A 25,033-nucleotide genomic window follows, 5' to 3' on the forward strand; every position below is an offset into this window, starting at 1 on the left:
CAATTCTGTCGATCTTTTACAACTATCCCTCCCTTCTGTTCTATGGATGAACAAACAGGGGCGGTATAGGGAGGAAAGCAGAGAGCAGAAAATAGAACTCTGCATGTTTACAGAGTCTACCTGGGAATTCAGATGAAAAGGTAAATCAACACATTAGTACTTCTGTAATCCCCGTGGCTGACAACAAACCCCAAAAGTACTTTCCATATTTATTTTTTCATTTTGGAAAAAAAGTTTCCCCCTATTGATTTATGTATCAATTCCGGAATCACAGTTCTCCAAACATTCTGTGTCTTTTGTGGAAAAACGTGTGAATGATGCATCAGAATCAATCATCGGAGGCGTTAGCTTGTAAAACTGTCTTGATGGCGTGAACAATGGCTCGACCAAAATGCTAATATGACTCCACCCCCGGATAGCAACCATGCATCGCCCTTCTCAGCCTGCTCAATAAACACATGTAAAGATGCATCAATCATTCCTACTTTAACATGCCACAGGTAAGGGATGCTGCCCCAAATAGCACCCTATTCACTATATAGCGCAATACTTTTGATCAAAGCCCTATGACTATAGGGAATAGGTTGCAATTTTGGTACGTAAACCAAGGTCTCTATGGAAAGAGAGCGATGTAAAGATAAAAACAGGCCCGGTAAAAAAAAGATGGTCACTAAATGGCATACGATGAAAGGCAATGAACCTGGCCTGGAGGAACCAGTATGGTCTATATGTCTCGTGGTGATATGGAGACAGACAGACAGGCAGCAGTTCATAGATCTAGTCATCCATTTCTGAATGAACTGAATCTGAACCTCTCTACCAGGAGAGGTAGAGAGGAAGTATCTACCTGAAGTGGAGTAAGTCTCTCTCACACTCTCCTCTTTTTCTCCCTCTTCCTCTCTCTCTTTCTCTGTCTTTCTCCCTCTCTATCTCTCTCTTTCTCTGTCTCTGTCTTTCTCTCTCTCTATCGCTCTCATTTTCTCCCTCTCTCTCTGTCTATCTCTCTCTGTCTCGCCCCTGTGCCTGGATTTAAATCACATCGACTCCCTGGTGTTGTCTATTCGACTGAGGAGGATCTGAAGAAGAGGGAAGAGCTGAGGAGGGTATGGTAATGTACACCAGGTAACAGAGGCACAGAGGGATTGATTTCCTTATCTTGCTGGAGCAGGGGCACAGGGCTCTTCTGACCTTTCCTCTCTCTCAACCCACAAGTCACTGTGTGTGTGACTCCTCCTCGTTCTGTCTCAATCCCTAACCCGCAGGCTACCTTAAAGAGCTTCCTCACTTCGATCCCTTTCTCAGACTCAGCCGCCTGGACAATTAAAACCAGCTCACCCTTCCTAGATGAGAGGAGCAGCATGTTGAAATGTCATGAGGAGAGGATGCAAGATTTTGGGTTGCATTCCACGACACCCTTTCCCCTATATATTGCACTACATTTGACCAGTAGTGTAGTGCACTACTTTGGTAAAAAGTAGTGCACTACATAGGGAATAGGGTGCAATTTGGGATGCAACGTTGTCTTAAGCCTCAGTCCATTAATTTACCCTATGCTCTTTCTATGATGGGACCTGATCAAAATAGGTAATTGATGAGAAAAATATATGAAAATGAAAGATCACAATCGAACATAGAAATACATCTGTGTACAMTTAGCTGAGTCATATCTACTGTCTATATGTATTGAAATCTCCCAAAAATGATTGTGGCGTTATCAGTAGGATTTTTCACACAGCCCTGTTAATAAGCTTAACGGGTAAGTTAAGCTTTTTCAAAATGTGTGTTACAAAAAAAAGTCCAGTGCCCTTAGTCCTAAAACGTCTCAGGCCTTTCAGACCATAATGAATAAGATGACATGGACTGGTGCAGGATCAAGTCCCAGATCTGSTGCCGTTGGGGGCAGTGAGGTGGGTTTATGAGGACTTACTGGTGCAGTTGGGGGCAGTGAGGTGGGTTTATGAGGACTTATTGGTGAGTTGGGGGCAGTGAGGTGATTTATGAGGATTATGGTGCAGTTGGGGGCAGTGAGGTGGGTTTATGATGGATTATGGTGGTGCAGTTGGGGGCAGTGAGGTGGGTTTATGAGGACTTATTGTGCGTTGGGGGCAGTGAGGTGGGTTTATGAGGATTATTGGTGCAGTGGGAAGCAGTGAGGTGGGGTTTATGAGGATTACTGGTGCAGTTGGGGCAGTGAGGTGGGTTTATGAGGACTTATTGGTGAGTTGGGGCAGTGAGGTGGGTTTATGAGGACTATGGTGCGTTGGGGGCAGTGAGGTGGATTTATGAGGATTATTGGTGCAGTTGGGCAGTGAGGTGGGTTTATGAGGTGGGTTTATAGGATTATTGGTGCAGTTGGGGGCAGTGAGGTGAGTTTTATGAAGGATTTACTGGTGCAGTTGGGGCAGTGAGGTGGGTTTATGAGGACTTACTGTGCGTGGGGGCAGTGAGGTGGGTTTATGAGGACTTATGGTGCAGTTGGGGGAGTGAGGTGGGTTTATGAGGTGGTTTATGAAGGACTTATTGGTGGCAGCTGGGGGAGTGAGGTGGGTTTATGAGAACTTATTGTGCAGTTTGGGGGTGAGGTGGGTTTATGAGGATTATTGGTGCAGTTGGGGGCAGTGAGGTTGGGTTTATGAGGTGGATTTATGAGGATTATTGGTGCAGCTGGGCAGTGAGGAGGGTTTATGAGGACTTATTGGTGCAGTTTGGGAGCAGTGAGGTGGGTTTATGAGGACTTATTGGTTGCAGTTGGGGGCAGTGAGGTGGGTTTTGAGGACTTAAATGTGCAGTTGTGGGGCAAGGTGAGGTGGGTTATGAGGATTATTTGGTGGCATGCTGGAGCTAGTTGACAGGTGGGTTATGAGGACTTACTGGTGCAGTTGGGAGTTGAGCGTGGGTCTTAATTATGAAAAAGAATCGATAAATGTAAAAGATTTATTGGTGCAGGCTTTTGTTGGGGGCAGTGAGGGTTGGTTTAATTGAAGGATTACTGGTGAGTTGGGGGCAGTGGGGTGGGTTTAATGCGGATTAGCTGGTGCAGTTGGGGGAGTGTTAGGTGGGTTTATGAGGCTTATTGGTGGTTGGGGGGCATGAGGTGGATTTATGGAGGATTATGGTGGCAGTGTGGGCTGAGGTTGGTTTATGAGGAATTATTGGTGCGCTGGGGGCAGTGAGGGTGGGTTTATGAAGACTTATTGGTGCGCTGGGAGCAGTGGAGGTGGGTTTAATGAGGACTTATGGTGCAGTTTTGGGGGAGTGAAGGTGGGTTTTATTGAAGGATTATGGTGGCAGTTGGGGGCAGTGGAGGTGGGTTTTGAGGCGTTTTTGGTGCAGCTGGGGGCAGTGGAGGTGGGTTTATGAGATTACTGGTGCAGTTGGGGGCAGTGGGTGGGTTTATGAGGATTATTGGTGCAGTTGGGAGCAGTGGAGGTGGTTTATGGGGTGGGTTTATGAGGACTTATTGGTGCAGTTGGGGGCTGTGAGGTGAGTTTTGAGGATTTCTGGTGCAGATTGGGGGCAGTGAGGTGGTTTATGGAGGTTACTGTGTGCAGTTGGGGGCGTGGGTGGGTTTATGAGGATTATTGGTGCAGTTGGGGCAGTGAGGTGGTTTATGAAAGGTGGGTTTTTGAGGACTTATTGGTGCCGCTGGGGGGAGTGGGTGGGTTTATGAGGACTTATTGGTGAGTTTGGGGCAGTGAGGTGGGTTTATGAGGTGGATTTTATGGAGGATTATTGGGTGAGCTGGGAGAGTGAGGAGGGTTTATGAGGACTTATATGGTGAGTTTTGGGGGCGTGGAGGTGGGTTTATGAGGATTAATGGTGCGTTGGGGGCAGTGAGGTTGGTTTTATGAGACTTATTTGGTCGCAGTGGGAGCAGTGAGGTGGGTTTTGCGAGGACTTATTGGTGCGCTGGGAGCAGTGGTGGGTTTTATGAGGACTTAACTGGTGCAGTTGGGGGCAGTGAGGTTGGGTTATGAGGACTTATTGGTTGAGTTGGGGGGGCAGTGAGGTGGGTTTTTGAGGAACTTATTGGTGAGCTGGGAGCAGTGAGGTGGGTTTATGGGACCTATTGGGTGCAGTTGGGGGGCAGTGAGGTGGGTTTTATGAGGTGGATTTATTAGGGACTTATTGGTGGCAGTCTGGGGGCAGTGAAGTGGGTTTATGAGAACTTATTGTGCAGTGGGGGGCTAAGTGAGGTTGGGTTTATGAGGTGGATTTTATGAGGATTATTGGTTGTAGTTGGGGGGGTCAGTGGGTGGGTTTATGAGTGGTGGATTTATGAGGACTTATTGGTTGCAGTTGAGGGGCAGTGAGGTGGGTTTTATGAGGTGGGATTTATGAGGACTTATTGGTGGGAGCTGGGAGCAGTTGAGGTGGGTTTTATGAGGACTTATTGGTGCAGTTGGGGGCAGTGAGGTGGGTTTATGAGGATGTTATTGGTGCGCTGGGAGCAGTGAGGTGGGTTTTTGAGGACTTCTTGGGTGCAGTTTGTGGGCCAGTGGGTGGTTTATGAAGGTGGATTTATGGGGATTTATTGGTGCGTTGGGGGCAGTGAGGTGGGGTTTTATGAGAAGTATTGGGTGGCGTTGGGGGGCAGTGAGGTGGGTTATGAGGTTGGATTTATCGAGGACTTATTGGTGTAGTTGGGGGCATGTGAGGTGGGTTTTTTATGAGGTGATTTATGAGGATTTACTGGTGGCAGTTTGAGGGGCAGTGAGGTGGGTTTATTGAGGTGTATTTATGAGGATTTTGGTGCAGCTTTGAGCAGTGAGGTGGGGTTTATGAGGCTTATTGGTGAGTTGGGGAGTGAGGTGGTTTATGAGCGACTTACTGGTGGAGTTTGGGGGCAGTGAGGTTGGGTTTATGAGGGTTATTGTGCAGCTGGAGAAGTGAGGTGGGTTTATGAGGACTTATTTGGTGCAGGTTGGGGGCAGTTGGGTGGGTTTGAGGATTATGGTGGCCAGTTGGGGGCAGTGAGGTGGGTTTATGAGGACTTACTGGTGCAGTTGGGGGCAGTGCCAGACCAAGTGGCATTGGCCAGACACTGGCGGGTGGTGGAGCCGGTCAGCAGGTAGCCGTCCATACAGGAGTAGGTGACCGAGTGAGAGTAGGTAGTGCCGTCCAGCCTGTACACACGGCCGTTACTGGGGCTCCCTGGGTTCCCACACTGCACCGCTGGAGAGAGAGATGCAGATAGAGTTCGATTGAATGATTGGATTTATGTGATAATTCAAAATACATATGAAGTTGTTCCATCACATTGTGCACTGTACATATATTACAATATATACTGTATATTGGTTAGATTTGAGCATCTACGGTATGGAATCATCTCTGATAAAGACTGCAAAATGTTTTTGGTGATTTAAATGCACTTTAAATAAAGTTTGAATTCATATGGACTGATACTGTGTGTCAATGCTAAGTACAGTATTTGTTCCTGCCATGAAATAATCACTGCCCCTTTCCCTACTCCGGCATTCAAACCCCATAGCATCCACTCGGTCTAACCAAATAACAGTCATTTTCCTGGAAATACGTACTTGAAAGCTGTTTACAAACGAGTTGAGATAAACGACTAGCATCTAGATAAGAGTGGAATGGTAGGGTAGCCATTGTTGGAGGGATCCTCGTGGATATGACTTATGCAATGTCCAGAGTGGGATTTCAAGAGCTATGGAAGGAGGCTTAGGGAAATCAACAAGCAATTTACCATGATTGTGTCCCTGAAACATTTGACCATGTTTCCATATGTGAGGTACTTAGTGAGAATATAAAATAAATCCACATTGCCACTGTCAAAGAAACATCATTAAGTCATGAGTTAGGGGTTGTGCACTACTATTGAGGGAATAAGGGTGGCATTGAGGGTGGGTTGGGCTGAGTGAAATGTGAAATATCCGTCTTTCACAGAGAAAGGGACGTATAACAGACTCCATGATGGATTTCAAATGGAATAAGTATAGATACAAGCCGAGAAGGGCTGAGAGAGAAAAATGAGAGACAATGAGAGAGAGAAAGCAAGAGAGAGGCAGAGAAAGAGATAGAAATAGAGAGAGAATGAGAGAGAAAGCGRGCGCGAGAGAGAGAGCGAGAGAACAAGAAAGCTAGATTCAGATAGAGAAAGAGAAAAGGGAGCGAGAAAGAGAGAGCGTGCAATGGAGAAAGAGAGAGGTACCCAGTCAGCCTTGTGGAGGAACTGGCTGGCAGGGCCTTCAGGGGCTGAGAAGTTAACAATCTGTAAATCTATTTAACTGCAGAGCTGTAGTGGCTCAGAGGGAACATGGAGGACAAGCCGTCGTTTCGAGATGACACTAACGCTATCCTGTCACGTTGGAGAGGAGATGAATATGGTGGTTCAGAGGAGCCTGAGGAGGAAGGCGTGTTCTCCTCTGCAGACAGAGAGAGAGAGACACACAAAGCATTTGGGGTTGTCTCTGGGTGCCTGGCTGACACCTGGGCAATTGTCCCTGGGTGTCTGAAACCTGGGCCATTTGTCTCTGGGTGCCTGACTGCAACGTTTCTCAGTCGTTCGGTAAGTAGAGACACGTTTGAGTACACCTCTTCAATTAAATCTCAGTCCAAGCTCCCTGTTGCCAATTCCCACCTTTCAGAAATGATTCCTGCGCAACGGAGGGGTGTTTCTAAAGCAGTGTTTTCACACAGTGGGAGGTCGGAGGGAGCAGAGGAAGAGAGGAAAAGGGGAAGAGAAAACCACACCATTAGTACTGGCTTGGTGCTGGGAAGCAGGGTGTTGTAAAGCGGTGTGGAAAGCTGTCCCAAATGGAACCCCTATTACCTAAATAGTGCACTTCTTTTGACTGGATTCCTGTGGGTTGTGCACCACATAGGGAGCAGGGTGCTATTTGGGATGCAGATGAGGTTTGGGGAGCAGAGCAGAGTGGACAGTTGACTAGCTACATGCTTCCCTCAGCAAACAAGGAGGGAGGTAATGTTCCTCTGTGCTCCTGTTGTGATGGCTTGTCCCATCTCATCTTATTCAGGGTGTAATGTGATGGTAGCTCTAGGAGCTCCTGCAGCGAGAGGTGGCTCCAGCAGGCTATAGTGCTGTTGTGGTGTTGAGATGTCGTGGGACACAGACCGCTACACTGCCACATTCAATTAGCTCTAGGCTGGAGGTGCACAGCCGAAGGTGGCTGGAAGTGGAAGAGGCTGGGGAGTGGGTGATAAAGCACAGCACAGTGTGTTGCTGGGTTTTCTAGCTCTCAGAGATACGTTGGCTGGAAATGGAATGGTACAACCACATGTTGGACTCAAAGGACCTTAGAGGTTGGGGGGGATGGAAAGTGTGTGTGTGTGTGTGTGTGTGTGTGTAATAGGTGTGTGTGTGTTGTCTCACGTTTGCAGAAGGGCTGTGTTCCAGACCAGGTGCTGTTAGGAAAGCACATCCTCTCAGCAGAGCCAATCAGCTCGTAACCCTCAGAGCATTTGAACTGGACTTTACTGCGGATCCTGAAGTCACTCTCCTCCCTGCTGCCCTGTGACGGGGTGCCTGGGTCCCCACACGTCCCCTGGGAGTCACCTGCACAGGCACGCACATGCACAGACACACACCCACAGACGACGCACGCCACTCCGCCCGCCCACCAACACACACACACACACACAACACACACACACACACACACACCCACACACACACCACACACACACACACACACACACACACACACACACAACAACACACACAAACACACAACACACACACACACACGCCAGCCCGGCAGGCACACAGGCGAAAAGCAAAAACATAGAAAGAGTTAAAAACTTCTGGTGTTTCGTTCACAATCACATGTTCCAAAGGCCATGGAAACAAACCACAACCCATTTTTTCATTCAAACCAGCGAAGGCACCCGACTCCACTCTGTCCCTTCTGCCCTTTCCCTTTCCTTTCCCTCTGTCCCTCCTTCACTGTATTTATTCTGGGTGTAAACTCACAGAAAACCGCCAATAGACACTGATTCCCTTCTCACACCGATTCCCCTCTCACACGATTCCCCTCTCACACCAATTCCCCTCTCACACTAATTCCCCTCTCACATGATTGCTCTCACACCGATTCCCTTCTCACACCAATTCCCCTCTCACACCGATTCCCCTCTCACACCGATTCCCCTCTCACACGATTCCCCTCTCACACCGATTCCCCTCTCACACCGATTCCCCTCTCACACCGATTCCCCTTTCACACCGATAACCTTCTCAAGGGAAATTAATATTCCTGACTGATTCAGGAAGCTGCCATACATCCCCTCCCCCTCTGTCGACATACAGTGAATTCAGAAAGTATTCAGACCCCTTGACTTTTCCACTTTTTCCTCAAGGATATTCCTGCGTTGTCTTGGCTGTGTGCTTAGGGTCGTTGGTGAACCTTAACCCCAGTCTGAGGTCCCGAGCGCTCTGGAGCAGGTTTTCATCAAGGATCTTGCTGTACTTTGCTCCATTCATCTTTCCATCGATCCTGACTAGTCTCCCAGTCCATGATGCTGAAAAACATGCTGCCACCACCATGCTTCACCGTAGGGATGGTACCAGGTTTCCTCCAGACATGACACTTGGCATTCAGGCCAAAGAGTTCAATTTTGGTGTCATCAGACCAGAGAATCTTGTTTCTCATGGTCTGAGAGTCCTTTAGGTGCCTTTTGGCAAACTCCAAGCAGGCTGTCATGTGCATGTCCAATCAATTGAATTTACCACAGGTGTACTCCAATCAAGTTGTAGAAACATCTCAAGGATGATCAATGGAAACATGATGCACCTGAGCTCCATTTCGAGTCTCATAGCAAAGGGTCTGAATACTTACGTAAATAAGGTATTTCTGTTTTTAATAAATTAGCAAAAATGTCTAAAAACCTGTTTTCCCTTTGTCATTATGGAGTATTGTGTGTAGATTGATGAGGATTTTTATTTATTTAATCCATGTTAGAATAAGGCTGTAATGTAACAAAATTTGGAAAAAGTCAAGGGGTCTGAATACTTTCCAAATGCACCGCAGCTCCTAGTCTGGTAGCCAGTGCACTACTTTTATTTTATTTTAAATTTGGTAAAATTTAGTGCACTACATAGGGAATAGGGTGCCATTTGAGATGGACTATGGTAGCCTTGCTCCTCCCTTGAACCAGTCACACATCCATCACAGATASAGACACAGACAAACACAGAAGTCAACACTGCTGATGTGGAAATGACCACCTAGGAGATAGGGGACTGTGTGTGTTTGTGTGTGTGCTAGTTTGTGTGTGTGAGTATGTCCAAGACAGTAATCAGAGCTGTTAGAGGAGACTGGGAGACAATACAGGACTGTCCACTCCAAACACTCATTCAGACGTAATGGTATCTCTGTCAAATGGCTCAAGTACATTGAGATACTTATGTCTCATCAGTAACAGATACATCTGTCTCTGATGCAACACAATATATTGGAAAGTCAAGGGTTGAGAGAACTTAGACAAAGTGTAATTGGTATCCATATGAGATTAACAACAAATTGTTATAAAAAATTAAGTACAAGTGAGAAAAAGATTTAAAAAAAGAATATATCCATCCATAAATATATTTATGATATCTATTTCTGTCTTGTCCAGACAAATACCCAACGTTCCCTGTGTGCATAACCAAAGCATCCCAGTGTGGACCTCATTGTTCGTTCCATAAATAAGTAATAATTTATTAACAATGTTAGCTACTTTAGTACACTTGACTCCCCTTGGTCAAATCTAATGTAGCAGCAGACTGACTGTGATCCCAGGCTTCAGTGCAGCTGACACACACACACACACACACACACACACACACACACACACACACACACACACACACACCACACACACCACACCACACACACACACACACACCACACACACACCACACAACACACACAACCACACACACACACACACTAGGTCACTGTAGGCAGTGGCAGTATCAGACAGGCAGGCGGTAGTGTCCCAGCCCAGGGGACAGACCAAAGTGTCGGCTATTAAAGAGCTGCAGGCCTGTTTGCTTTACATAGTAATACGCCAGCAGGCCACTTTTATAGCTTAGCCAAAATCCTTCCCACCGATGCCCCCGTCTCCCTCCACCATCCAGTTCTCAGGAGGGAACTACTTTACCGCTCAGAGCCGTGGAGGGTTATATTATACCACTGGGATGTTAATATTATATAGACCTACCTAGTGTTATACAGTATACCCCCTTGCAGTGGACACGTATGACCGTGCAAGCTGAAGTCATATGAGTAAGCTGCAGTTGAAAGGGCATTGTTCTGTTGTAGCTCCACACATACCTAGCGTATATATCCCTGCACTAGTCCCTATAGACATGTATAGTATGACTGTGAAAGCTGAAGTCATGTGGGTATAAGCTGCACTTGAAAGGGCCTTGTGCATCTTGGTTATACATGTTAATCTGGGGGTACTATGGAGTAACAGAGATGTGCAAGCCTTTAAAACACACACACACACACACACACACTAGAGGTCGACCAATTAATCGGAATGGCCGATTAATTAGTGCCGATTTCAACTTTTCATAACAACCGGAAATCGGTATTTCGTATATATATTTTTTTACACCTTTATTTAACTAGGCAAGTTAGTTAAGAACACATTCTTATTTTCAATGACGGCCTAGGAACGTGGGTTAACTGCCTTGTTCAGGGGCAGAACGACAGATTTTGACCTTGTCAGCTCGGGGATTCAATCTTGCAACCTTACGGTTAACTAGTCCAACGCTCTWACCACCTGATTACATTGCACTCCACGAGGAGCCTGCCTATTACGCGAATGCAGTAAGAAGCCAAGGTAAGTTGGTAGCTAGCATTAAACTTATCTTATAAAAAACAATCAATCAATCAATCAATCAATCAATCATAATCACTAGTTAACTACACATGGTTGATGATATTACTAGTTTATCTTGCGATGCATATAATCGATGCAGTGGCATTCGCGAATCAGGACTGTCGTTGCGCCAACGTGTACCTAACCATAAACATCAATGCCTTTCTTAAAATCAATACACAAGTACATACTGTATATTTAAACCTGCATATTTAGTTAATATTGCCTGCTAACATGCATTTCTTTTAACTAGGAAAAATGGTGTCACTTCTCTTGCAACAGAGTCAGGGTGTATGCAGCAGTTCATTGCAAACTCTGTGAAGACTATTTCTTCCTAACAAAGACAGCCAACTTCGCCAAACGGGGGATAATTTAATAAAAGCGCATTTGCGAAAAAAGCACAATTGTTGCACGACTGTACCTAACCATAAACATCAATGCCTTTCTTAAAATCAATACACAGAAGTATATATTTTTAAACCTGCATATATAGCTAAAAGAAATCCACGTTAGCAGGCAATATTAACCAGGTGAAATTGTGTCACTTCTCTTGCGTTCATTGCACGCAGAGTCAGGGTATATGCAACAGTTTGGGCCGCCAGGCTCGTTGTGAACTAATTTGCCAGAATTGTACGTAATTATGACATAACATTGAAGGTTGTGCAATGTAACAGGAATATTTAGACTTATGGATGCCACCCGTTAGATAAAACGATTCCGTATTTCACTGAAAGAATAAACGTTTTGTTTTCGAGATGATAGTTTCCGGATTCGACCATATTAATGATCTAAGGCTCATATTTCTGTGTTATAATTAAGTCTATGATTTGATAGAGCAGTCTGACTGAGCGATGGTAGGCACCAGCAGGCTCGTAAGCATTCATTCAAACAGCACTTTRGTGCGTTTTGCCAGCAGCTCGTCACTGCGCTTCAAGCATTGCGCTGTTTAGGACTTCAAGCCTATCAACTCCCGAGATTAGGCTGGTGTAACCGATGTGAAATAGCTAGTTAGCGGGGTGCACGCTAATAGCGTTTCAAACATCACTCGCTCTGAGACTTGGTGTAACGTTCGTCGTCGGAATGAGACCAAAGGAAAGTGTGGAAAGTGGAAAGTTTTGTTCATGATTTAATGTTCACAAAAACACTCAAACAAAATGACAAAATTAGAAAACGAAAGCGCACAGTTCTGTCAGAGAAACAACCTAAACAACCCTCATTGCGGGRCCCGGACTGGGCACCCTTGTTGCGGGCCCCGGACTGGGTACCCTCGTTGCGGGCCCCGGACTGGGCACCCTCGCTGCGGACTCCGGACTGGAGACCGTCGCTGAAGGCTCCGGACTGGAGAACTTTGCTGGAGGCTCTGGACTGGAGAACGTCGCTGGAGGCTCCGGACTGGAGAACGTCGCTGGAGGCTCCGGACTGGGAACCCTCGCTGATGGGAGGAGACGTATAGACAGCCTGGTCTGTGGGGCTGCCACAGGGCCCACCAGGCTGGGGAGACATACAGGAGGCCTGGTCCTTAGAGGCACAGGATGAACCGGGCTGTGGGGGAGCACTGGAGATCTGGTGCGTAGCCTTGGCACCACTGCTCCAGGCTGAATGCCCACTTTAGCCCGGCACCTCCCGAGCGCAGGCACAGGTCGAACCGGGCTGTGGGGGAGCACTGGAGATCTGGTGCTTAACACGTGCACCTCTCCTTTTTGCTGCATGCCCACTTTAGCCCGGCACGTGCGGGAAGCTGGAACAGGCCGCACTGGGTTCTCCTGGCGAACTGGGGATACCGTGCGAAGAGCTGGCGCGGGATAACCCGGGCCGAGGAGGCGCACTGGAGACCAGGAGCGCTGAGCCGGCACCACCCTACCTGGCTGGATACCCCTCTTTACTCGGCAGGTACGGAGAGCATGTACTGCACGCAGTGGGCTGTGACTTTGCACTGAAGGCACGGTGCGTAAAACCGTAAAACATGGCACTGGAACCGTGACCAACTCCGCTCGCCCCGCTCGCCAACCCGTGTGTCTCCCCCCCAATTTTTTGGGGGGGTTACCTCTCGTGCTCCCGTCTCTGCCGTAACTCCTGATCTCTCTGCTCCTCTCTATCTGCCTCCGCCTGTTTCCATGGCAGGCTTTTGTCGCCTGCCATGATCTCCTCCCATGTCCACGATGTCCTAAACTCCCTTCTCTCCCGTGCCCAGGATCCCTTCTCCTCCTGTCCACACTGCTTGGTCCTTCTTTGGTGGGGTGATCTGTAACGTTCGTCGTCGGAATGAGACCAAAGCGCAGCGTGGAAAGTGTTCATGATTTAATGTTCACAAAAACACTCAAACAAAATGACAAAATTAGAAAACGAAAGCGCACAATTCTGTCAGGGAAACAACCTAAACAGAAAACAACACCCCACAAAACCCAAACGGGAAATTACAACTTATATATGATCCCCAATCAGAGACAACGATAGACAGCTGCCTCTGATTGGGAACCACACTCGGCAAAACAACAAAGAAATAGAAAACATAGATTTTCCCACCCGAGTCACACCCTGACCTAACCAAACATAGAGAATAAATAAGGATCTCTAAGGTCAGAGTAGTTGGAGTAGTTATTCCCCTTGCTCTACATGGGTAACGCTGCTTCGAAGGTGGCTGTTGTCGATGTGTTCCTGGTTCGAGCCCTGGTAGGAGCGAGGAGAGGGACGGAAGCTATACTGTTACACTGGAAATACTAAAGTGCCTATAAGAACATCCAATAGTCAAAGGTATATGAAATACAAATCGTATAGAGAGAAATAATCCTATAATTCCTATAACAACTACAACCTAAAACTTCTTACCTGGGAATATTGAAGACTCATGTTAAAAGGAACCACCAGCTTTCATATGTTCTCATGTTCTGAGCAAGGAACTTAAAACGTTAGCTTTTTTACACGGCACATATTGCACTTTTACTTCTTCAACACTTTGTTTTTGCATTATTTAAACCAAATTGAACATGTTTCATTAATTTATTTGAGGCTAAATTGATTTTATTGATGTATTATATTAAGTTAAAATAAGTGTTCATTCAGTATTGTTGTAATTGTCATTATTACAAATACACAACACACACACCACAACACACACACACACACACACACACACACACACACACCACAACACACACACATCACACACACACACACACACACACACAACACACACACACACACACACACACACACACACACACACACACACACACACACACACAATTCGTACTGTAGCAGGACATTAGGGAGGGGGGGCACAAATAGTGTACACTTTATAAGGGGATAGATGTAGCTTTTCAGGCATGTATGTCATAAGGTACAGTCTGCTGGAGACACATGGAACTGATAAATCCTTTTTACTGCCCTTATTTCAGTGTGACTGAATACAGCCCTCAGGACAGATATGATAGGATATGACACTGTGTGGTGGCTTCAAGGTAAGGTGTGTGAGAGTCTTGATGGGTGTGTGTTTGTGTGGGCTTGTGTTTGCCAAGTTTTTGTGCATAAAAATGTGTATGTGTATGGGTGGACATGTCTGCTTGAATGCCATTTTTACTTTCTGTTTGAGTGAGAACCCTTGGTGTGTCTGTGTGTGTGTGTGTGTGTGTGTGTGTGTGCGTGTGTGTGTGTGTGTGTTGTTGTTGTGTGTGTTGTGTGTGTGTGGGTGTGTGTGCCCCTACAGAACAGTATGTGTATGTAGCTGCTGGGAGTAGATGCTATGTGTGCCCTGCTTCCATTTCCTCCGTTATCCCCCTGGCAGCGAGCGACTCTGGTTGGCTGGCCGAGGTGGGGGTGGGGAACGGGTTCAGGTTCCCAGGAGTGTGCTCCGTCAGGGAGAATGTGCTGACCAAGCTAGGCTGGGCTGAGGCTCCAAGGACAAGGGGAGGGTATGGCTGTATTAGCTGTTCCAGCGGGGCTGTGGTACTCATCTACAAAGGCAGCGCTGAGACCCACCTAACCACCAGACACAGAGATGGAGATGGACGGGGTAGGGAGAGGGAGCGATGGACAGGAGAGGGAGAGGAGGGAGAGGGGGGGGAGAGAGAGAGGGTAGGAAGAAGAAGAGAGATAGAGAGAGATGGAGAAAGGGAGAAACGGAGAGAGAGAGATAGAGATGGAGAGAGGGAGAGGGCTGGCTGTCACACACAGTGATGCACAGCTTCAGCTCTAGACAGCGAGCAGAGACAAACACAACACAGGCCCTCAACCGACCACTCCCCCTCCCCGTCCCCCCTACCCCGCGTGTCTCACACAAGAGTATAGGCATGCACACACTGGGGAGAAAAAAGGGAATATACAGTATATGCCATTTAGCAGACACTTTTATCCAAAGTGCATAATTATTTTTTGTATGGGTGGTCCCAGGAATTGAACAGAGAACCATGGTGTTGTATGTGCCTTGCTCTACCAACTGAGCCATACACAAACAGGGTAGAGGGAGGTGAAAAAGGGAATAGGCGAGGTAAAAAGTAATCTCCCTGGTGTTATTGTACAAAAGAGCCTGTAACTTTGTATTGTTCACAGAACTTCCTGAGTGATCTCTAATCTCAAACAGGGCACTTCTTCTGTAGTCTCTTCATAAGAAGCTAGCTCTATGCCACCAGTACAGACAAAGGGGGAATTAAATACTCTCTAGAATGCATTGGTCTCTCAAAATAACTATGTTCTTTATTCTAAAAGAAAGCTTGGTCAGCCAACAGGGGAAAAGACAGAGCCTCCCTTTCACATGATAGCATACAGTGCCTTTGGAAAGGATTCAGACCCCTTGACTTTTCCCACATTTTGTTCCGTTACAACCTTATTCTAAAATGTATTAAATTGTTTTCTACACACAATACCCCATAATTAGTGCTTAATTTGAGCTGGATCGTGCAGGAACAGGATCCGGAACCTCTCAAATTTGAATTTGTTTGTTCCGGCACCTATTTTCCCGAATCCGGTACCTCTCGCGGCATAATTTATTAATTGTTTCACTGTTCGCACTGTAGACATTCTAATAAAAGTGATCAGCATTAAATCAAGTTGCCTCCTCGTTATTTCTCCCYCCCCCCAGGAAGACCATCATGTAAAAGCACAGTGATAATTCTGTGTAATCATCCTATCCTGCCACATTGATTCCAGACCTGCTCTCTTATTTGTACATAGAGGTTATGGGGAGAGCCGGTGGGGTAAGTAACTGATTTTGACACAGGTCTTGGTAGTGGTGTTCAGCTAGAGAAGAGGTCCCTATGTAATCACATTACGTAGCCTAGGCTAGTTGTCTCCCAACTGAATTTGAATCGTGGGAAAGACAAATAAAAAATGGATAAGAAAAGGCAATCGAGTTTGATGAAATTTTTCAAGTTCAAAAATCCAGAGAAAGATGGTGACTCGAACCCAGAATGAGCCAGAGAACTGTCAGTGCCGGAGGAGAGGAGTGAGGGGCAAACTGTTCCTGATGGCGATGCTACTCCCACCAGTTCAGCATCACCACCGGCACCTCCACTAGCTAGTAGGCCTGCTAGTGAGTCAGACTCAGAGGGAGACAGGGAGCTGGGTGGGGGGGGGGGCAGTGCATCCACCAACGAAGATGCTCGGAGCAGGTGCAATTTACAGTTTAAGAAGGAGCAAACGTATAACCCCTAGCTTGTCACACAGAATTAAAAGTTGTGCTGTACAACATGCAAAAAGGAAGGGAGCTTGGGTCTAGAAACGACTGGAGGGATTCAACTAGCAAAAGAGTGGGTGGGATGTACAGTAAATTAACATCCTATGCCTCAAACATAAAAAAACAACGACAAAGAGCTCTCAGAAAAAAGGTTTTTGAACWTGCCCAAACCATGGCGCATTTGCTGGCAGCAAGCCTTGTAGACAAGGCTAAAGAGGACACCCAGGTTATAGTTCACACTCAAAATGAAAAATAGACACAATAGCCAGAGTCTCCAGAACAGCCTTAGAAGTGGACTAAATGTCACAGCCACAGGCCCGCTCATGACTTTGAGCAAGATATGGACTCTCATGAGTTAAATGGACTTGACATAGAGAGAGTCGTTGTGGAAGGTTTTGAAAACTAAGGTAGGATTTTTTATTTATTTACAAGCTTATTCTGTACTGTGATGGTAATCTGAATATGTGCTTCATATTATCACATAGGCAGGAAGCCTATATATTCTCATATGTGTAGTGTACTGTAGCCTACATTGATCTATTTTATTTTGAAGTTATATTCCGATATTGTGATATTTGTTCTACTGCTACATTGACGTCTTGAAAAGTACATGAAATTCAGGTATTGTAAGCCCCACAGCTGAGTATGTGTGCATATGCATATGGCGGGTGTTCTGCAGTGTCATCTAAATATAATAGAAAGAAATTCAGACTTGTGTAATATCAAAAATTCGGATTTGTGTAAGCCCCGCAGCTATACTCAAGTATATGGGCATACTGCATTGATCTCTAAAATGCTTTGAATTAATCAGCACCTTGGAGAGTGCTGTCCGTTTCAGCACCATAGACAGTAGCCTACTTGGCTGTTTACTCTGCCTGCTGCGCTGCCACGTTGTGTTTGACACTTTTTTTCTCAATGTGTTTCGGTACCTCAGAGCCCACCGGACCCCCCTCGCCCACTATGTGATCCGGAACCTCCCGATTTACAAATTAAGCACTACCCATAATGACAAAGTTTTTAGAAATGTTTGCAAATATATACAACATTTAAAACTGAAAAATAACATTTACATAAGTATTCAGACCTTAACTCAGTACTTTGTTGAAGCACCTTTGGCAGCAATTACAGCCTTGAGTCTTCTTGGGTATGACGCTACAAGCTTGGCACACCTGTATTTGGGGAGTTTCTCCCAATTTTCTCTGCAGATCCTCTCAAGCTCTGTTAGGGTAGGATGGGGCGCGTCGCTGCACAGTTATTTTCAGGTCTCTCCAGAGATGTTCGATCGGGTTCAAGTCCGGGCTATGGCTGGGCCCCTCAAGGATATTCAGAGACCTGTCCTGAAGCCCCTCCTGCGTTGTCTTGGCTGTGTGCTTATTGTCATTGATCCTTTGCTCCAGTGGGAGGTCCTGAACGCTCTGGAACAGGTTTTCATCAAGGATCTCTCCCTCGATCCTGACTAGTCTCCCAGTCCCTGCCCCTGAAAAATATCCCCAAAGCATGATGCTGCCACCACCATGCTTCACCGTAGGAATGGTGCCAGCTTTRCTGCAGACGTGACGCTTGGTATTCAGGCCAAAGAGTTCAATCTTGGTTTCATCAGACCAGAGAATCTTGTTACTCATGGTCTGAGAGTCCTTTTGGTGCATTTTTGGAAAACTCCAAGCGGGCTGTCATGTGCCTTTTACTGAGGAGAGGCTTCCGCCTGGCTACTCTACCATAAAGGCCTGATTGGTAGAGTGCTGCATGGTTGTCCTTGAGGAAGGTTCTCCCATTTCTACAGAGGAACTCTCTAGCTCTGTCAGAGTGACCATTGGGTTCTTGGTCACCTCCCTGACCAAAGCCCTTCTCCCCCAATTGCGGCTGAAGGCGCACAGTAGGCCTGGTGCGTGGTACCGGAACTGGTGGTACCGGGCTAAGGACACGCACCTCAAGGCGGTGCGTGAGAGGGAACAGGGCTCTGGAGACGCACTGGAAGCCTGGTGCGTGTGTTTGGCACTGGTGGTACTGGACTGGGAACACGCACCACTGGGCGAGTGCGAGGGGCTGCCACAGGAGAGCTGGTGCGTTGAGCTGGCGCAGGACGTGCAGGGCTAGAGATGTGCACAGGAGGCCTGGTGCGTGGTACTGGCACAGTCTTCACCAGACGGCTAGCACGCACATCAGGACGAGTATGGAGAGCTAATCTAGGTGACTAAGTCCCGACTCGCTCCGTCGGGCGGATGTCGTGCCTCAAGCACCAACACAGCACCTCCCTCATAACTCTCTCCTCCAATTTCCCCATTAGCTCCTACAGTCTCTACTTCACTCGCCCTGCTCACCTCTCACTCCCAACTGGCTCCGGTTCCATCCTCGTTCCTCACGGTAAGCACGGGGAGCTGGCTCAAGTCTCCTACTTGCCCAGCTACACTCCCGTGTGCCTCCCAAGAATCTTTGGGGCTGCCTCTCGGGTTTCCAGCGCTCTCCGCGCTAGCTCCTCATACGGGCGCCTCTCTGCTTTCGCTGCCTCCAGCTCTGCTTGGGGCGGCGATATTCCCTGGTTGTGCCAGGGTCCTCCGCTGTCTAATACTCCTCCCAAGTCCAGGAGTCCTGTGTCCTCGGCCACTGCTGTTGTTGCCCGTCATCACGCTGCTTGGTCCGATTATGGTGGGTAATTTTGTCACGATCGTCTTCGGGTGAAAGAAAGGACCAAGGCGCAGCGTGATATAAATACATCTTATTTTTAATAGAAGAAGAAACGAACACGAACACTAATACAAACTAGATAAGAACAAACGGCCGTGAAGCTATCAAAACAAAGTGCGACACAAACAACTAACGTCAAAACATAGACATTTACCCACAACCTACCTAATGCCTATGGCTGCCTAAAATATGGCTCCAATCAGAGACAACGATAGACAGCTGTCTCTATTGAGAACCAATCCAGGCAACCATAGACTTACATAAACACCTACACTGAAACCAACCCATGAACTCTACAAAACCCCCTAGAACATACAAACACCCTAGACTAGACAAAAACACACAAACTTCCCCCCATGTCACACCCTGACCTAACTAAAATAATAAAGAAAACAAAGATAACTAAGGCCAGGGCGTGACACCCGTCCTCCTTTGGCAAATCTGATCACAACTCCATTTTGCTCCTCCCTTCCTATAGGCAGAAACTCAAACAGGAAGTACCCGTGCTGAGGACTATTCAACACAGTCTCAATAAAGTCTCAAAATACCCAAAAAATATATTTTAAAAACATGTATGCAAGTGGTTACAATGATTTGTTAATATAATTTTGCCAAAATAATGTAAATCCAACTTAAAGCTTGCAATATGAAACTTTTTGGATGACCCGACCAAATTCACATAGCATAGATCTGCCATTCTCATTGAAAGCAAGTCTAAGAAGCAGTAGATCTGTTCTATGTGCACTATTTATATGCTTCCCGGTCTTAAGTTAAATTTTTTCGGTTTTGTACATCGGCTTCAAACAGCTGATAAAACAATATTTTTGGCCATGGAAATATATTGCACAGGGGACTTATTTCCTCCACTGGGGGGTAGTGCACTGTGACTTATTTCCTCCACTGGGGGGTAGTGCACTGTTACTTATTTCCTCCACTGGGGGGTAGTGCACTGTGACTTATTTCCTCCACTGGGTGGTAGTGCACTGTGACTTATTTCCTCCACTGGGTGGTAGTGCACTGTGACTTATTTCTTCCACTGTGTGGTAGTGCACTGTGACTTATTTCTTCCACTGGGGGGTAGTGCACTGAGACTTATTTCCTCCACTGTGACTTATTTCTTCCACTGGGGGTAGTGCACTGTGACTTATTTCTTCCACTGGGGGGTAGTGCACTGTGACTTATTTCTTCCACTGGGGGGTAGTGCACTGTGACTTATTTCCTCCACTGGGGGTAGTGCACTTTACCCTGGCCCATCTATGGAGGGGAGCAGTCACATCGGTTTCTCAGGCCACTTGGACACTATAGAAGCACACACACATCCTCATTTGATCTAAAGCTTTTCCCTAAAGAAGACTTCTGTTTTAAATTTTAAATGTAATTTTTTTTTTTTTAAAGTGAGGCTTCTTTTGCCGGGGCTTAGATCCTGCTTCTCACTGGACGGCAAAGCAACCTATAGGTCTCTGATTCAGAGAAATCATAATCAGTAATGAGAACAATGGAAGGAGAGAGAGAGACAAAAAGGGAGAAAGAGACAGGGAGGTGATGGAGGAGAAAGAGAGGGAGAGAAAGAGAGAGAGAGACAATATTCCCATTTGCAACTCTTGGCTTTCCATTTCTCTGTCCCTGGCTGTGTCTTTTTCTGGGTCAGGGCTCTCAGAAGTGAACAGGCACCATACACTGTCCAGTGGGATGGGAGGAGCTGGTGTCTGCATTTTTATTTTATGGGTCATGGACACTTAATTAAGGTTTAATGGATGAACAGAGACCTAGAGCAGGTGAGGCTGTGTGTGTGTGTTGTGTGTGGTGTGTGTGTGTGTGTGTGTGTGTGTTGTGTGTGTGTGTGTGTGTGTGTGGTGTGTGTGTGTGTGTGTGTGTGTGTGTGTGTGTGTGTGTGTGTGTGTGTGTGTGTGTGTGTGTGCGCATGTGTGTGTGTGTGCGCATGTGTGAGTGTGTGTGTGTTTAGTATTGGAAAGAGATTGTGTGTGTGTGTGTGTGTGTGTGTGTATGTGTGTGTGTGTGTGTGTGTGCGCGGCGTGTGTGTGTGTGTATGTGTGTGTGTGTGTGTGTGTGTGTGTGTGTGTGTGTGTTGGTTTGTGTTGTTGTGTGTGTGTGTGTGTGTGTGTGTGTGTGTGTGTGTGTGTGTGTGTGTGCATGAAGGTGCTCTCTGTCGATCACTAGGTCTGCAGGACCTAGGAATCAGAGAGAGACTGGCAGTTGAGAGATAGAGACAGGACTGGGGAGGAGGAGAGGAGCCACATGGGAGTAGAGGGGGCGGAGGAGAGGAGAGCACTGGAAATAGGGCAGGACTGATTAGCCTAAAGAAGAGAGGAGCTTGGAGGGAAAACACAAAGTGTTTCAGACCACCCCTCAATGAGCACACCCCACACCCCAAGTGATTAGCAAGCACCATCTGTGTTGAAAATGACTTGTGCCCAAAACAGAGAAACCCCCAAACACAGACAGACACGTCATTTTAGAAGACTGAACATATGCAAAACTCAAGTCATCATCATTCTGCAAATAAAACAGCTAATTGTAGCTAAGTATATTCATAACATCATGACATATAAATGCTGATACTTCATAAAGGGCTTTATAGATTAATGTATTTATGTTTATTTGATAGTCAGTTTCCCCAAAGAAAAACTCACACAAAGTAAATGAAGCATTAAGATAAATAGTAAACTTAATCTCAACATAATTGTTTTCTAGCATGGATACTAAAATGACTAACCATGTTTAAAGGAATAGTTCACACAAATTACAAAATGACACTGGTTTCCTTCTCCTGTAAGCAGTCTATGGATAAGGACAGTTATTAGCATTTTCTGTGCATCATGTCCAAATCATCCGAAAGTATCTAAAATTGATTGTGAAGCTCAACAAAGACTCGCGAAAAATTGCAATATCGGTCCCATGACTTAAATGAGATTTATGCCACAAATGCTAAATCGTTAGCATGTGGGGAAAAAAACGGGGAAATTAAACTAAAGCATGGATTGCTGTCATACCTTGTCCATAGACTGCTTACAGGGAAAGGAAACCAACGTCATTTTGTAATTATGGGTAAACTATCCCTTTAAGAGAGCTGTTGAGAGAGGGAGAAGTAAGGGAGTAAATCTACTCTGAAATCAAAATCAAATCAAATTTATTGGTTGCGTATACAGACTTGCAGATGTTATCGCAGGTGTAGCGAAATGCTTGTGTTTCTAGCTCCAAATGTGCAGTACTATCTAGCAATACAATAACCAAAAGAAATATCAGAATGAGAAATATCAGAACGAGCAATGTCAGTCAGGAATATATATAGAGGATCAGTCAAAAGTTTGGACACACCTACTCATTCAAGGGTTTTATTTTTTTTTCTTCTCTATTTTCTACATTGTAGAATAATGGTGAAGACATCAAAACTATGAAATAACACATATTGAATCATGTAGTCAGAGGCGGATTTAGGTATAGGTGACATGGGCAGCCAGGGCGGCATCATGCCGGGGGCGACACGCACCAAAACATTCGGAATGGCGACATTTGCACGATCGGCTTTCTATCGCTCATTTGCACGTCACGTCAATGATATCATGTCACCATGTGGGACTGTGGGTCAATTAACCTTGTCGGAGTGGGAGCCCTGATTCTAGTTTGTGAGTTAGCAGGCTACTGCCTGGGAAGGTCTCCCACTCAGAAGTACAAGATATTGAGGGAGGTGGGGGTAGGTAGATCTCATGTCTCCCCACTGGAAGTCCAAGGTAGGGGGAGCGGGGGAATCTATCAAAAAGCGCACCTCTAACTTTGTACAGTACTAATGCAATTAGTCAAATCAGTCACACTACAAAATTCTACCAAATAAACCCCAATTCGTTTATAATACTGTAAATATATAGTTTCACAGACATATTGTTGAATTTTTTTCTGGTTTGTGTGAAATCGTTAACAATAATACAAAACCAGGGGCGCTGAAGGGGGGGGAGTTCCCACATATGCTGAGCACTAGTTAGCTGCTTTTCCTTCACTCTGCGGTCCAACTCATCCCAAACCATCTCAATTGGTTGAGGTTGGGTGATTGTGGAGGCCAGGTCATCTGACGCAGCACTCCATCACTCTCCTTCTTGGTCAAATAGCCCCTACAAAGCCTGGAGGTGTGTTGGGTCATTGTCCTGTTGAAAAACAAATGATAGTCCCACTGAGTGCAAACCAGATGGGATGGCGTATCACTGCAGAATGCTGTGGTAGCTATGCTGGTTAAGTGTGCCTTGAATTCTAAATAAATCACTGACAGTGTCACCAGCAAAGCACCCCCACACCATCACACCTCCTCCTCCATGCTTCACGGTGGGAACCACACATGCAGAGATCATCTGTTCACCTACTCTGCATCTCACAAAGACACGGCGGTTGGAACCAAAAATCTCACATTTTGACTCATCAGACCAAAGGACATATATCCACCGGTCTAATGTCCATTGCTCGTGTTTCTTGGCTCAAGCAAGTCTCTTCTTCTTATTGGTGTCCTTTAGTAGTTGTTACTTTGCAGAAATTCGACCATGAAGYCTTGATCCATGCAGTCTCCATGAACAGTTGATGTTAAGATGTGTCTGTTACTCAAACTCTGTGAAGTATTTATTTGGGCTGCAATTTCTGAGGCTGGTAACTCTAATGAACGTATCCTCTGCAGCAGAGGTAACTCTGGGTCTTCCTTTCCTGTGGTGGTCCTCATGAGAGCCAGTTGCATCATAGCGCTTGATGGTTTTTGCGACTGTACTTGAAGAAACGTTCAAAATTCTTGACATTTTCCTGATTGACTGACCTTCATGTCTTAAAGTAATGATGGACTGTCATTTCTCTTTMCTTATTTAAGCTGTTCTTGCAATAATACGGACTTGGTCTTTCACCAAATAGGTCTATCTTCTGTATACCACCCCTACCTTGTCACAACACAATGCTCAAACGCATTAAGAAGGAAAGAAATTCCACAAATTAATTTTTAACAAGGTACACCTGTTAATTGAAATGCATTCCAGGTGACTACCTCATGAAACTGGTTGAGAAAATGCCAAGAGTGTGCAAAGCTGTCATCAAGGCAAAGGGTGGCTACTTTTAAGAATTTCAAATATAAAATATATTTTGATTTGTTTGGTTTGGTCGATTTTTTTGGTTACTACATGATTCCATATGTGTTCTTTCAGAGTTTTGATGTCTTCACTATTATTCTACAATGTAGAAAATGTTTCAAGAGCTGAAACAAAAAGTTTATTTCTCTCAAATTTTGTGCACAAATTTATTTACATCCCTGTTAGTGAGCATTTTATCATTTGGGGGGCTTATACTTCTGAGAAGTATTTCTGTCTGTAATAAAGCCCTTTTCTGTGAAAAACTCATTCTAATTGGCTGGGCCTTGCGCCACAGTGGGGCGCGCTCCTGCCCAGTCATGTGTATACCATAGATTAGGGCCTAATTTATTTATTTCAACTGACTGATTTCCTTATATGAGCTGTAACAGCAAAATCTTTGAAATTGTTGAATGTTGCGTTTCTATTTTGTTCAGTATATATATGTATATAAATGTATAGACATTACGGACAGTATATGAATAGAACAGTTATCTCTGTCTATCTCCTACCCATACGTTCACATCACTTTCAGTTAGAAGAGGTGAGACTGTCTGCTTGTGTTCTTATATCTCACAGCAGCAAAGGCAGCTTTAGGTCCACTGCGCACACAGCTGAACTCTTTACACTACTCAATAACAGGGTTAGCTAGGGGAGGTTTACACACTGGTAAACCCTTCACACTACTCAATAACATGGTTAGCTAGGGGAG

The 25,033-nt window shown here is 45.8% G+C and overlaps 1 protein-coding gene across 1 annotated transcript in view; it reads right to left on the reverse strand.

Moving 5' to 3' along the window:
* Positions 1 to 4,971: 4,971 nt before the first annotated feature.
* Positions 4,972 to 25,033, reverse strand: part of LOC111954788 (CUB and sushi domain-containing protein 3-like) — a 53,054-nt gene continuing 32,992 nt past the window's right edge. The window contains exons 9-10 of the mRNA XM_023974701.3: positions 7,361 to 7,543; positions 4,972 to 5,175 (exon numbers count right to left, since the gene is read on the reverse strand). Coding sequence (XP_023830469.3) covers positions 4,985 to 5,175; positions 7,361 to 7,543 — 374 coding nt within the window. The 3' untranslated portion in view covers positions 4,972 to 4,984. The remainder of the gene's footprint in view (positions 5,176 to 7,360; positions 7,544 to 25,033) is intronic.

Source organism: Salvelinus sp. IW2-2015, linkage group LG30 (genome assembly GCF_002910315.2).
Source record: "Salvelinus sp. IW2-2015 linkage group LG30, ASM291031v2, whole genome shotgun sequence".
Classification (NCBI taxonomy): domain Eukaryota; kingdom Metazoa; phylum Chordata; class Actinopteri; order Salmoniformes; family Salmonidae; genus Salvelinus; species Salvelinus sp. IW2-2015.